Source organism: Bombina bombina, chromosome 7, assembly GCF_027579735.1.
Source record: "Bombina bombina isolate aBomBom1 chromosome 7, aBomBom1.pri, whole genome shotgun sequence".
NCBI lineage: Eukaryota > Metazoa > Chordata > Amphibia > Anura > Bombinatoridae > Bombina > Bombina bombina.
The window spans coordinates 576,923,495-576,936,908 of NC_069505.1; the positions used below are offsets into that span (position 1 = coordinate 576,923,495).

Consider the following 13,414-nt stretch of genomic DNA (forward strand, 5'->3'; position numbering starts at 1 on the left):
AATGAGTCCCGGGTGATTTTCATAAATATCTGCTGCAGGCTCAAATTAAATATCTTCTCAACCCACTCATGGGCAAACCTCTCAATCAGTGCTCCGTTACCATATGAAGCCAGATTGCCTGATTGTTACAGTCAGTGATACTGTCTGTGTCACTCTCTGTAACAATATCTGTTTGTCCTGATGGGAAGTGTGGGAGGGAAGGTTGGAGACGGGGTTCCCTACACTACGGCAAAATTATAAGACAGGGCAGAGGCAGCGCTACACGTAAATTAGATTTTGGAGGAGGGCCACTACACTACAAATTTTTTTAAAAATAATAATAAAAAAAACTTGTTACTGGCTGCCAGTAACAAATATGGTGTTTGACAGTGTGGGGGGAGGGGAGGTTGAGGAGGGGTCCCTACACTATAGAAATAAATACATAAAAAAAGAAGCCCTAAAATGCATACTGTTCACTAGTACCAAACATGGTTGTGGCCTGTGAGGGGAAGGATGAGGGAAGAGAGCAGTTTGGGATGGATCAGGGATTGAGAGGCTTCAGGTTAGAGGGTTATCTCTACACTACAGCACAAATGTACCTTATAAACTAACTAATTAGAGGGATATGAAACCCAATTTTTTTCTTTCATGATTTAGATATAGCAGTAATTTTAAGCAACTTTCTAATTTACTCCTATTAAATTTTTCTTCGTTCTCTTGGTATCTGTATTTGAAAAGCAGGAATATAAACTTAGGAGCCGGCCTATTTTTGGTTTAGCACCTGGGTAGCACATGCTGATTGGTGGCTAAAATGTAGCCAGCACTACCCAGGGTTCTGAACCAAAAATGGGCAGGCTCATTTTTCAAACAAACTGCAAATTCAGAGAAAGAGAACATTTCTCTTAGTTAAAGGACCAGTAAAGACAGTAGCTAGACAATGCAATAGCGCTTAGTCTGAACTTCAAATTAGTAGATTTTTTTTCTGACAAATTTCAGTGATGTCTATTTCCACTCCTCCTGCATCATGTGACAGCCATCAGCCAATCACAAAGGCATATATGCTTATTCGGTGAATTCTTGCACATGCTCAGTAGCAGCTGGTGACTCAAAAAGTGTAAATATAAAAAGACTGTGCACAGTCTGTTAATGGAAGTAAATTGGAAAGTTTAAAATTGCTGCTCTATCTGAATCATGAAAGTTTAATTTTGACTTGAGTGTCCCTTTAAGCTTCTCTAAGTCAAACACAATCTAGAGAGATCTGTAAAAGATAAGAGATGTGGAGGATGATAAACAGGTATAAACAGAGGTGTAAGGACCACTCACTTCATATTCTCTACATTGCGACCCCTCACGGCACAAATAGGGATGGCAAGTATAGCCAACGTCAGGATCCAACCATTGTAAAACGTCATCTTGCAGAAGTACTTGAAGGAGATGCTCCATTCGTATAGCAGAGGGAAGGCCACGAGACAGACCACGAGAAGCCACTGGGCCACAGACAGCTCCATCGCACCTAGACAAAGATAGAAAGGAAAAGAGAAATGACAGGATTACATTAAAGAAATTAAAGGATGGAGAGAAAAACAATAGGATAATAAAGAGAAGAGAGAAAGAAAGATGAAGACGAGATGGGTGGAATGAGAAGAGGGGAGGAAGAGAAAAAAACTAAATGAAGAAGAGAAAAAAAAGGAAAGGAGAGAGAGAGAGAGGAGAGAGAGAAAGAGGGAAAGAGAGAGAGAGAGAGAGAGGGAAAGAGAGAGAGAGAGAGGGAAAGAGAGAGAGAGAGAGGGAAAGAGGGAAAGAGAGAGGGAAAGAGGGAAAGAGAGAGGGAAAGAGGGAAAGAGAGAGAGAAAGAGGGAAAGAGAGAGAGAAAGAGAGAGAGAGAAAGAGGGAAAGAGAGAGAGAAAGAAAGAAAGAAAGAAAGAAAGAAAGAAAGAAAGAAAGAAAGAAAGAAAGAAAGAAAGAAAGGAAAGAGAGAAAGGAAAGAGAGAAAGGAAAGAGAGAAAGAGAGAGATGAAAGGAAAGAGAGAGTGAGTGAGTGTGAGTGTGTGAGAGAGAGAGAGAGAGAGAGAGAGAGAGAGAGAGAGAGAGAGAGAGAGAGAGAGAGAGAGAGAGAGAGAGAGAGAGAGAGAGAGAGAGAGAGAGAGAGAGAGAGAGAGAGAGAGAGAGAGAGAGAGAGAGAGAGAGAGAGAGAGAGAGAGAGAGAGAGAGAGAGAAAAGAAAGGGGAGAAAGGAGAGAGAGAGGAGAAAGGAGAGAGGAGAGAGAGAGAGGAGAGAGAGAGAGGAAAGGAGAGAGAGAGGAAAGGAAGGAGAGAGGAAAGGAAAGGAAGGAGAGAGGAAAGGAAAGGAAGGAGAGAGGAAAGGAAAGGAAGGAGAGAGGAAAGGAAAGGAAGGAGAGAGGAAAGGAAAGAGAGAGGAAAGGAAAGAGAGAGGAAAGGAGAGAGGAAAGGAAAGGAGAGAGGAAAGGAAAGGAGAGAGAGAGGAAAGGAGAAAGGAAAGGAGAGAGGAAAGGAAAGGAGAAAGAGAGGAAATGAAAGGAGAGAGGAAAGGAGAGAGAGGAAAGGAAAGAAGAAATGAAAGAAGAGAGGAAAGAAAAATGAGAAAGGAAAGGAGAGAGGAAAGGAAAGGAGAGAGGAAAGGAAAGGAGAGAGGAAAGGAAAGGAGAGAGGAAAGGAAAGGAGAGAGGAAAGGAAAGGAGAGAGGAAAGGAAAGGAGAGAGGAAAGGAAAGGAGAGAGGAAACGAAAGGAAAGGAGAGAGGAAAGGAAAGGAGAGAGGAAACGAAAGGAAAGGAGAGAGGAAAGGAAAGGAGAGAGGAACGGAGCAAGAAAAAGGCGATGATGCAGTGAGAGAAGCAAACAATATTACAAAGTAACAGCAGGGAAGAGATAAGAAAAAATATAGAAAAAAAATAAGTAGAAAAAGGAAGGAATAACAAGAACAAATAGTAGCACTGAAATAAAATTAGAGAGGACACACAGAAAAGGGAAGGGAAATAGGAAAAAGAAGAAGAGATGAAAGTTTTGAGATGATGAAAGAATGAAAAGCAGATGATAAAACATAAGGGGAGAGGGGGAAAGAAGACATTAAGATCATAGAAGGAAAAACAATATAATGAGACGGAAAATGTAATAGATGAAATGAAAGTATTGAGAGGATAAAGAAATGTAAAGGAGATAGAGCAGAGCGGCACGGAGCGCTACACACAGCGAGGACCTTTGTAAACACTAGAATATAGCGGAGGATGTTCAGAGTTCAGTGTCATGTTCCAGAGGAGGAGAGCTCTCCCTCTAAACCTCACTGAGCTGCTGTATATTCCCACTCTAACCCGTCACCTTTGTACACAAATCTCTCTCCCTCGCTCTTCCCTTTGTACACAGTTTAGCGGCACTTTCCTTGCACAATTACTTTCTGCCTCTCTTTACAAACAAAACCTTCTCTTTTTTCCATACATTTCCTCAATATACGAATTGCTGAAAAGAATGAATACAGTTACTGGGCTTCTACTAAACCTAAAAAATGCAGAACATGCAAAGAAATATTTACACACGCACGCTGGCAGTTAACGCCTGGGGTGTGACTGTGCTGCAAGATAACAATTTATTATCTCTAAACTATGGTTAGCAATATCTCCACATCTTACAAGCACATAAAAGTGGGGGGAAAAAAAGCTATGTTAGTTATATGCATAGTATATATATATATATATATATATGCTATAATAAAATGAGGTTAAACACATAGTTAAAGTGGGCTCCAGAGCAGCAATGCACTGCTGGGATCTAGCTGGTTATTGGTAAGTATGCACATATGCCTCTTTTTATTGGCTCATGAGATGTGTTCAGCTATGTCCCTGTAATGCACTGCTGTTCAGGAGCTGACATATTTAAGGGGAAATAAAACGCAAACTTTTTCTTTCACGATTCAGATAGAACATGCACTTTTAAATAACTTTTCAATTCACTTCTATGATCTAATTTACTTCATTCTCCTGGCATCCTTTGTTGAAAAGCAGAGCTAAAAAGGCTCATTACTGGGAGCTAGCTGCTAATTGGTGGCTGCACATATATCCCTCTAGTTATTGTCTCACTATATAAGTTCAGCTAGCTCCCAGTAGTGCATTGCTGCTTCGTCAACAAAAGATACCAAGAGAATGAAGAACATTTGATAATAGAAATAAATTGGAATGTTGTTTAAAATAGTCTGTTCTATCTGCATTTTGTAAAGGATTATGATCTATTCTATTGTTATATGGAAGCAGCAGTGCAAAAAATAAAAGCATCTTAGATCAGGGTTCTTCAAAATGTGTTACCCAAGACCAAGCGCCGTGATACTACATACCTTAGCGCCCCATTTTTATGCTTGAAATGTTTTTAATTAATATACAAGATAGCTGCAATTTTTGGCAAAGTGACTAAAATGTGTGTGTACTTTATTCTTGATTGTAGTCAAACTTGTAAGTGTAAATGGTAATAACACACACACACTCTCATACAACGCACACCCCCCCCAACACTCTCATACAACACACACTCATACAACACCCCCCCCCCAACACTCTCATACAACACACAAACACTCTCATACAACACACAAACACTCTCATACAACACACAAACACTCTCATACAACACACAAACACTCTCATACAACACACAAACACACTCATACAACACCCCCCAACACTCTCATACAACACACACACACTCTCATACAACACACACACACTCTCATACAACACACACACACTCTCATACAACACACACACACTCTCATACAACACACAAACACACTCATACAACACCCCCCAACACTCTCATACAACACCCCCCAACACTCTCATACAACACCCCCCAACACTCTCATACAACACACACACACTCTCATACAACACACAAACACTCTCATACAACACACAAACACTCTCATACAACACCCCCCAACACTCTCATACAACACCCCCCCCCAACACTCTCATACAACACACAAACACTCTCATACAACACACAAACACTCTCATACAACACACAAACACTCTCATACAACACACAAACACTCTCATACAACACACAAACACTCTCATACAACACACAAACACTCTCATACAACACACAAACACTCTCATACAACACACAAACACTCTCATACAACACACCCCAACACTCTCATACAACACCCCCCCCCAACACTCTCATACAACACACAAACACTCTCATACAACACACAAACACTCTCATACAACACACAAACACTCTCATACAACACACACACACTCATACAACACCCCCCCCCAACACTCTCATACAACACACAAACACTCTCATACAACACACAAACACTCTCATACAACACACCCCAACACTCTCATACAACACCCCCCCAACACTCTCATACAACACCCCCCCAACACTCTCATACAACACCCCCCCAACACTCTCATACAACACACCCCAACACTCTCATACAACACACAAACACTCTCATACAACACACAAACACTCTCATACAACACACAAACACTCTCATACAACACACAAACACTCTCATACAACACCCCCCCACAACACTCTCATACAACACCCCCCCAACACTCTCATACAACACACCCCAACACTCTCATACAACACACAAACACTCTCATACAACACACAAACACTCTCATACAACACACAAACACTCTCATACAACACACAAACACTCTCATACAACACACAAACACTCTCATACAACACCCCCCCACAACACTCTCATACAACACACACACACACTCATACAACACACCCCAACACTCTCATACAACACCCCCCCCCCAACACTCTCATACAACACACACACCCCCATAGAGCTGCAACAACTAATCGGCATAATCGATAATTATCGATTATGAAAATAGTTGTCAACGAATCTCATAATCGATTAGTTGGTCTGTGCACAGCACCAGCTGCTTCACTCCACTGAGCTCCTGCACATGGTATTGTGTTTTATGGTTATGCCTTTCCTAAAGGACAGCTACAGACGCTTGTTACTTTTCACCTTTTTGGGACACTATAAGTTTATTGTTAAGTTTACAACTACTCCGGTCTTATGTGCAACCCAGAAATAAAATAGGAGTCATAATTTGGATTGTTTATATACAATCAGGTGATTTGCTTTGCATGATATAGTGCTGAGCTTATTATTTACACCTAGCCCTAGATTAATGGCATTTGTTAAATGAATTGATGCCACTATTATCTGTTTGCACAATTTCTAGCAGATCGCTTGCTATTGTTGCTATTTGTACTCTATAGATAAATGTGTAAGGCTGTGTCATTTTACCGATATATAGTCTTTAGCCCTTTTGCCTTTTTTATTGTTCTTCCTATTTTTAATTAATTGGAATATGTACCAAATTCAACTTCTGTAAGTATATATCTGTTATTTTTAGAGTGGACTAGATAGTTCTCCCCCTAAGCTTATAGATGGTTATTTACCACTGCATATAGATATTCAAGATATTTTTATGTTAAAATGAAGTCCAGGCTTACTTTGTTGAGAGGCCCCTTGCATTGGTGGAGAACTAAAAAAGATAAATTGCACACCTTGGTGAAATTGGCAAAACCCTATTTATGCATCTCAGGCACCTCAACACCATCTGAGCGCCTCTTCTCTGCTGCAGGCAAAAAGAGAACCAGCCTTAGCCAGGAGCATGTGGTCATGTTGACATTTTTGCATTTCAATGCAAAGTTTCTGAAAGAGTGAATAACAGAATGTCATCAACAGTGATAGTCTAACTCTTTCTAGTTCTACCTCTTTTCAAACAGTTTGTGGTTTTGTTTTGCTTAAATTATAAAAATTTGTTCTGCTGCTTAAAAAATTGGACCAACAGTTGTTTTAATGTAACGTTTTAGTCGGAAGTTTATATTTATAACACTCAGTATGTGGATGTTATTTTAAATATAGGAAAAAAAGAATTTATTTTTTTATTCGATTAGTCGATTAATCTAAAAAATAATCGGCTGATTAATCGATTATGAAAATAATCGTTAGTTGCAGCCCTACACCCCCAACACTCTCATACAACACACACACCCCAACACTCTCATACAACACACACACACTCATACAACACACACACCTCAAACACTCTCATACAACACACACACACCCCAACACTCTCATACAACACACACACACCCCAACACTCTCATACAACACACACACACTCATACAACACACACACCTCAAACACTCTCATACAACACACACACCCCAACACTCTCATACAACACACACACACTCATACAACACACACACCTCAAACACTCTCATACAACACACACACACCCCAACACTCTCATACAACACACACACACTCATACAACACACACACCTCAAACACTCTCATACAACACACACACACACCCCAACACTCTCATACAACACACACACACTCATACAACACACACACCTCAAACACTCTCATACAACACACACACACTCATACAACACACACACTCATACAACACACACACACTCATACAACACACACACTAGTCGCGACCCAGTAAACATGGTGTTGAAACACAAAAACAGGTTGGGAACCGTGGTTTGAACAGCCCTGCATTAGATCATTTTGTTTTTTTACTTTCCTGTCACTACCTAAAATGTCTGAACGCAGGTCATTCACTTAGCTACTGATATAAATTTGAAACATGCAAATTAACTATTTCATACATTTTGAAATGAGCCAGCAATCATAAAAATTCTGAGGATCACATTTTAGTTTTGTACAAATTTCATATTTTAAAAATCTGATTTGACAAATATTTGTAAACTTAAAAACAATGGTTCACCTTGTGGTCAGTAGGGCACTGCGGCTCTGTAGCAGATGTCAAAGCCAAAAAAGTCAGTCCTCGGTCACTGACTGACTGTGTGATTTTGGTCAAGCTCTCTCCTGTGCTCTGTCACTGACTGTCTGTGTGATCTTGGTCAGTCTCTCTCCTGTGCTCTGTCACTGACTGTCTGTGTGATCTTGGTCAGTCTCTCTCCTGTGCTCTGTCACTGACTGTCTGTGTGATCTTGGTCAATCTCTCTCCTGTGCTTTGTCACTGTCTGTGTGATCTTTGTCCGTCTCTCTCCTGTGCTTTGTCACTGTCTGTGTGATCTTGGTCAGTCTCTCTCCTGGGCTCTGTCACTGTCTGTATGATCTTGGTCAGTCTCTCTCCTGTGCTCTGTCACTGACTGTCTGTGTGATCTTGGTCAATCTCTCTCCTGTGCTTTGTCACTGTCTGTGTGATCTTTGTCCGTCTCTCTCCTGTGCTCTGTCACTGACTGTCTGTGTGATCTTGGTCAGTCTCTCTCCTGTGCTCTGTCACTGTGTCTGTGTGACCTTGGTCAGTCACTCTTCTGTGCTCTGTCACTGTCTGTGTGACCTTGGTCAGTGTCTCTCGTGTGCTCTGTCACTGTCTGTGTGATCTTGGTCAGTCTCTCTCCTGTGCTCTGTCAGTACTGACTGACTGTGTGATCTTGGTCAGTCTCTCTCCTGTTCTCTGTCACTGACTGTCTGTGTGATCTTGGTCAGTCTCTCTCCTGTGCTCTGTCACTGACTGTCTGTGTGATCTTGGTCAGTCTCTCTCCTGTGATCTTGGTCAGTATCTCTCCTGTGCTCTGTCACTGTGTCTGTGTGACCTTGGTCAGTGTCTCTCGTGTGCTCTGTCACTGTCTGTGTGATCTTGGTCAGTCTCTCTCCTGTGCTCTGTCAGTACTGACTGACTGTGTGATCTTGGTCAGTGTCTCTCCTGTGCTCTGTCACTGACTGTCTGTGTGATCTTGGTCAGTCTCTCTCCTGTTCTCTGTCACTGACTGTCTGTGTGATCTTGGTCAGTCTCTCTTCTGTTTTCTGTCACTGACTATCTGTGTGATCTTGGTCAGTCTCTCTCCTGTTCTCTGTCACTGACTGTCTGTGTGATCTTGGTCAGTCTCTCTCCTGTTCTCTGTCACTGACTGTGTGATCTTGGTCAGTGTCTCTCCTGTGCTCTGTCACTGACTGTCTGTGTGATCTTGGTCAGTGTCTCTCCTGTGCTCTGTCACTGACTGTGTGATTCTGGTCAGTCTCTCTCCTGTGCTCTGTCACTGACTGTGTGATCTTGGTCAGTCTCTCTCCTGTGCTCTGTCACTGACTGTCTGTGTGATCTTGGTCAGTGTCTCTCCTGTGCTCTGTCACTGACTGTGTGATCTTGGTCAGTCTCTCTCCTGTGCTCTGTCACTGACTGTGTGATCTTGGTCAGTCTCTCTCCTGTGCTCTGTCAGTACTGACTGACTGTGATCTTGGTCAGTGTCTCTCCTGTGCTCTGTCACTGACTGTGTGTGATCTTGGCCAGTCTCTCTCTCCTGTGCTCTGTCACTGTCTGTCTGATCTTGGTCAGTCTCTCTCTCCTGTGCTCTGTCACTGACTGTCTGTGTGATCTTGGTCAGTGTCTCTCCTGTGCTCTGTCACTGACTGTCTGTGTGATCTTGGTCAGTCTCTCTCCTGTGCTCTGTCACTGACTGTCTGTGTGATCTTGGTCAGTTTCTCTCCTGTGCTCTGTCACTGACTGTGTGATCTTGGTCAGTGTCTCTCCTGTGCTCTGACACTGACTATGCATGTGACCTTGGTCAGTCTGTCTCCTGGGCACAAACACTAACTTACCACAGACATACATACCTGTCACAGCGCTAGCCAATGGAGAAGCAGCTTTAACAACATTTGATGACATCACACACTGTTCAGCCAAAAACCTGAGGAGACAAATCCCCAAACATTACATTAAATATAGTACTGGCTGAGCCTGTCCTGTCTATCTGCATTTAAAAGACCAATTTTAATTAATAGAAGTCTGCCAATATCCGAGTCTCTCCTAACATGTATAATGATGTCACCACATAAATAAATACTCAGTATTCTATGCTTTAATGATCTATAGACCAGACGCTACCAGACAGAAACCAGCACTATCTAAGCCTGTCCCAATAAACCAGGTACATTTCTGTATTACAGAGAAACAGGTCTGGTCTTGATACTTTCAACTTATAAGGGCCACGCTTATTAAATGTACCGCCTGTGCCAGAGCTGATAAACTAGAGTCATGTCACCTTATAGTACACTCAACCTCAGAGTTGTTTAAAGGGACATTCTAGTCCAAAACAAACTTTCATTATTCAGATAGAGAATGTAATTTTAAACAATTTTCCAATTTACTTCTATCACCAATTTTGCTTTGTTCATTTGGTATTCTTAGTTGAAGGCTAAATCTAGGAGGTTCATATGCTAATTTCTAAGCCCTTGAAGGCAGCCTCTTAGCTTAGAGCATTTTTACAGTTTTTCACCACTAGAGGGCGTTAGTTCATGTGTGTCATATAGATAACATTGAGCTCACGCACGTGAAGTTACCTAGAAGCACTGATTGGCTAAAAAGCAAAAATTTGCTTCTTTCTCACATTATTCTGAAGAGAAATCTAGATAGGTAGCGTGCAAATGTCGGTAGCACTACATGACAGGAAATAGTGCTGCCATTTAGTGATTTAGCTAATGTATAACATTGTTGCAAAACTGCCGCCATATAGTGCTCCACACACGTGCACACTCCTGAGATTACATCCCTGCTTTTCAACAAAGGAAACAACAAGAAAACAAAGGAAATTTGATAAAAGAAGTACATGGGAAAGTTGTTATAAATTGTATGCTCTATCTGAATCATGAAAGAAAGCATTCAGGTTTTATGTCCCATTAACAGTAAACCAGCTCATGTTGCTCTAGAAGTTTTATGGTATCAGGCTAGGTATACTTTACTGTAGAAAGCACAGCCCCTTGTAGGGCTGTGACAGGAAATAATGGATGCTGCACAAATTAAAGGGACACTGAACCCAATTTTTTTATTTTGTGATTCAGATAGAGCATGAAATTTTAAGCAATTTTCTAATTTACTCCTATTATAAAATGTTCTTCATTCTCTTGGTATCTTTATTTGAATTGCAAAAATGTAAGTTTAGATGCCAGCCCAATTTTGGTGAACAACCTGGGTTGTTCTTACTGATTGGAGGATAAATTAATCCACCAATAAAAAAGTGCTGTCCCCAAAAAAAAAAAAAAGCTTATATGCCTTCTTTTTCAAATAAAGATAGCAAGAGAACAAAGACAATTTGATAACAGGAGTAAATTAGAAACTTACTTAAAATTGCTGCGCTATCTGAATCACCAAAGAAAAAAATTTGGGTTCAGTGTCCTTTAAAAGATACAATAATTTTAAAATGATTAATAATACACATTGCAGTGATTTCTATTAAGTATAACCCCCCTGCTTAGTGCTTTTTTATTACAACAATGAAACAGACTGTTTAATATCCCTTTAAACTAAAAGGTAAAGTCACACTGAGACAGCAACTTCTGATTGGCTCAAAAGCAATTTCCTGTTAAGGAACTGCAATGCTTGCAGCTCCCAAGTATGATTTAACCCCTTGTCTCTCACCCTGTGGTACATGCACGTCTGGGGTTCAGGGGTACTCCAGCACTTCCCCTGTTATAATTGTTTGCTCTGGTGCAGCGACAGTAAAACATTCAATGCATTACATAAATCAGTGTTCCTCAGTTGTACCCTCAAGGAACCCCTAACAGGCCAGATTGTATTTCACTGCCCGGCAGGGTCGCTGCTGACTCACTGGGGCTGACTCATTAGTACTCAGAAAGGGAAAACACTAATTTAGAAGTGAGTCACATTGAAAGTGTATATCACTGTGAAGAAAAAAAGGGTCACAGAGACGTGCCAGATATTCAAGTTACACACTGAAATGTGCCATATAAAGTGTTCTGTATGCCAAAGGAAATGAGCCTTAAAGAGACAGTAAACACCTTGAGATTTTTATATAAAATGTTTATTTATGCATAACGAAAAACAACTTTGCAATATATTGTCATTATTTACTTTGTCCCCTTTTCATGTAATTTAGCTCTGAAAATTGAGAACGTTTCAGCACTTCAGTGTTTGCAGAATTTGTTTCCATCTATGAAGTAGCTGGGTGGGGGGGAAGTGTAATACTTTGCAATAATATAAAAATGTCTGTCATTTATAAATTTTCCTTAAAGGGACACTAAACCCAATTTTTTTCTTTCATGATTCAGATAGAGAATACAATTTTAAACAACTTTCTAATTTACTTCTATTATTTAATTTGCTTCCTTCTCTTGTTATCCTTTGCTGAAAGGTCTATCTAGGAAAGCTCAGGAGCAGCAGAGAACCTAGGTTCTAGCTGCTAATTGGTGGCTGCATATATATATATACTGATTGTCATTGGCTCACTCATGTGTTCAGTTAGAAGCCAGTAGTGCATTGCTGCTCCTTCAACAAATTATACCAAGAGAATGAAGCAAATTTGATAATAGAAGTAAATTGGAAAGTTGTTTAAAATTGTATGTTCTACCTAAATCATGAAAAAAAATGTTTTTGTTTCATGTCCCTTTAAATATAAGTTGTGATGGCAGACACAGAAATGTGGTCACATAACTTCCCTCATCTTACGTTTTGTCTAATGTAAGTGGTACAATATTAAAGGGACACTAAACCAAAATGTTTTCTTTCATGATTTTAAGCAACTTTCTAATTTACTCCTATTATCAATTTGTCTTCGTTCTCTTACTATCTTTATTTAAAAAAGCAGGAATCTAAGCCAAGGAGTTGGACTATTTTTGGTTCAGTACCCTGGATAGCACTTGCTGATTGGTGTTGACATTTAGCCACCAATAAGTGTAACCTAGGTGCTAAACCAAAAATGGCCCTGCTCCTCAGTTTAGATTCCTGCTTTTTCAAATAAAGATAGCAAGAGAACAAAGACAATTTGATAACAGGAGTAAATTAGAAAGTTGCTGCTCTATTTGAATAATGAAAGATAAAACTGTGTTGTGTCCTTTTAAAGAACTATATATGTGCGGTGTGAGCTTCCCTTTCTTTATTAGTTGTTGCTCTAATATTTCCTGCATTTGTATTCAGCACAAATGGACTTTAAAATAAATTCCTGTAAACAGAAAAAACATATCTGATACCAACTCATCCCATTCAGGGATATACACAATTTTCTAACTAAATAATATCTACATGTTGCAGTAGGGGGGGGGCATAGGGCAAAAATGTATACCTGGAAGGAGACTTACTACAAAAAGGATGAGACAGTGACTTTTCCTATGTGTTTAAACCCTTTGTGGAGTTCTATTAACCATGTTAAAAGGGACAGTAATATTAAAATTAAACTTTCATGACTCAGATAGAGCATTTTATTTTAAACAACTCTCCAATAATCTTCTATTATCTAATTTGTTTTGTTCTCTTGGTATCTTTTTTTGTAAATCGTACCTAGGTAGGCTCAGTTGCAGCAATGAACTACAGGGAGCTAGGCTGCTGATTGATGGCTGCACATATATACCATTTT

General features: G+C 40.2%; 1 protein-coding gene across 5 annotated transcripts in view; it reads right to left on the reverse strand.

Annotated features, from left to right (window-relative positions):
- The window catches only part of AGPAT1 (1-acylglycerol-3-phosphate O-acyltransferase 1), a 155,397-nt gene that overhangs the window by 107,142 nt on the left and 34,841 nt on the right, over nt 1-13,414 (reverse strand). For 3 of the 5 annotated variants that reach the window (XM_053721998.1, XM_053722000.1, XM_053721999.1), the window contains 2 exons: nt 9,663-9,736; nt 1,303-1,492 (listed from right to left, as the gene is read on the reverse strand). In XM_053721998.1, the coding sequence (XP_053577973.1) occupies nt 1,303-1,492; nt 9,663-9,736 (264 nt within the window). Of the gene's footprint in view, nt 1-1,302; nt 1,493-6,558; nt 6,707-7,812; nt 8,399-9,662; nt 9,737-13,414 lie in introns of those variants that run through there. The other 2 variants (XM_053722001.1, XM_053722002.1) reach the window with 2 other exon arrangements.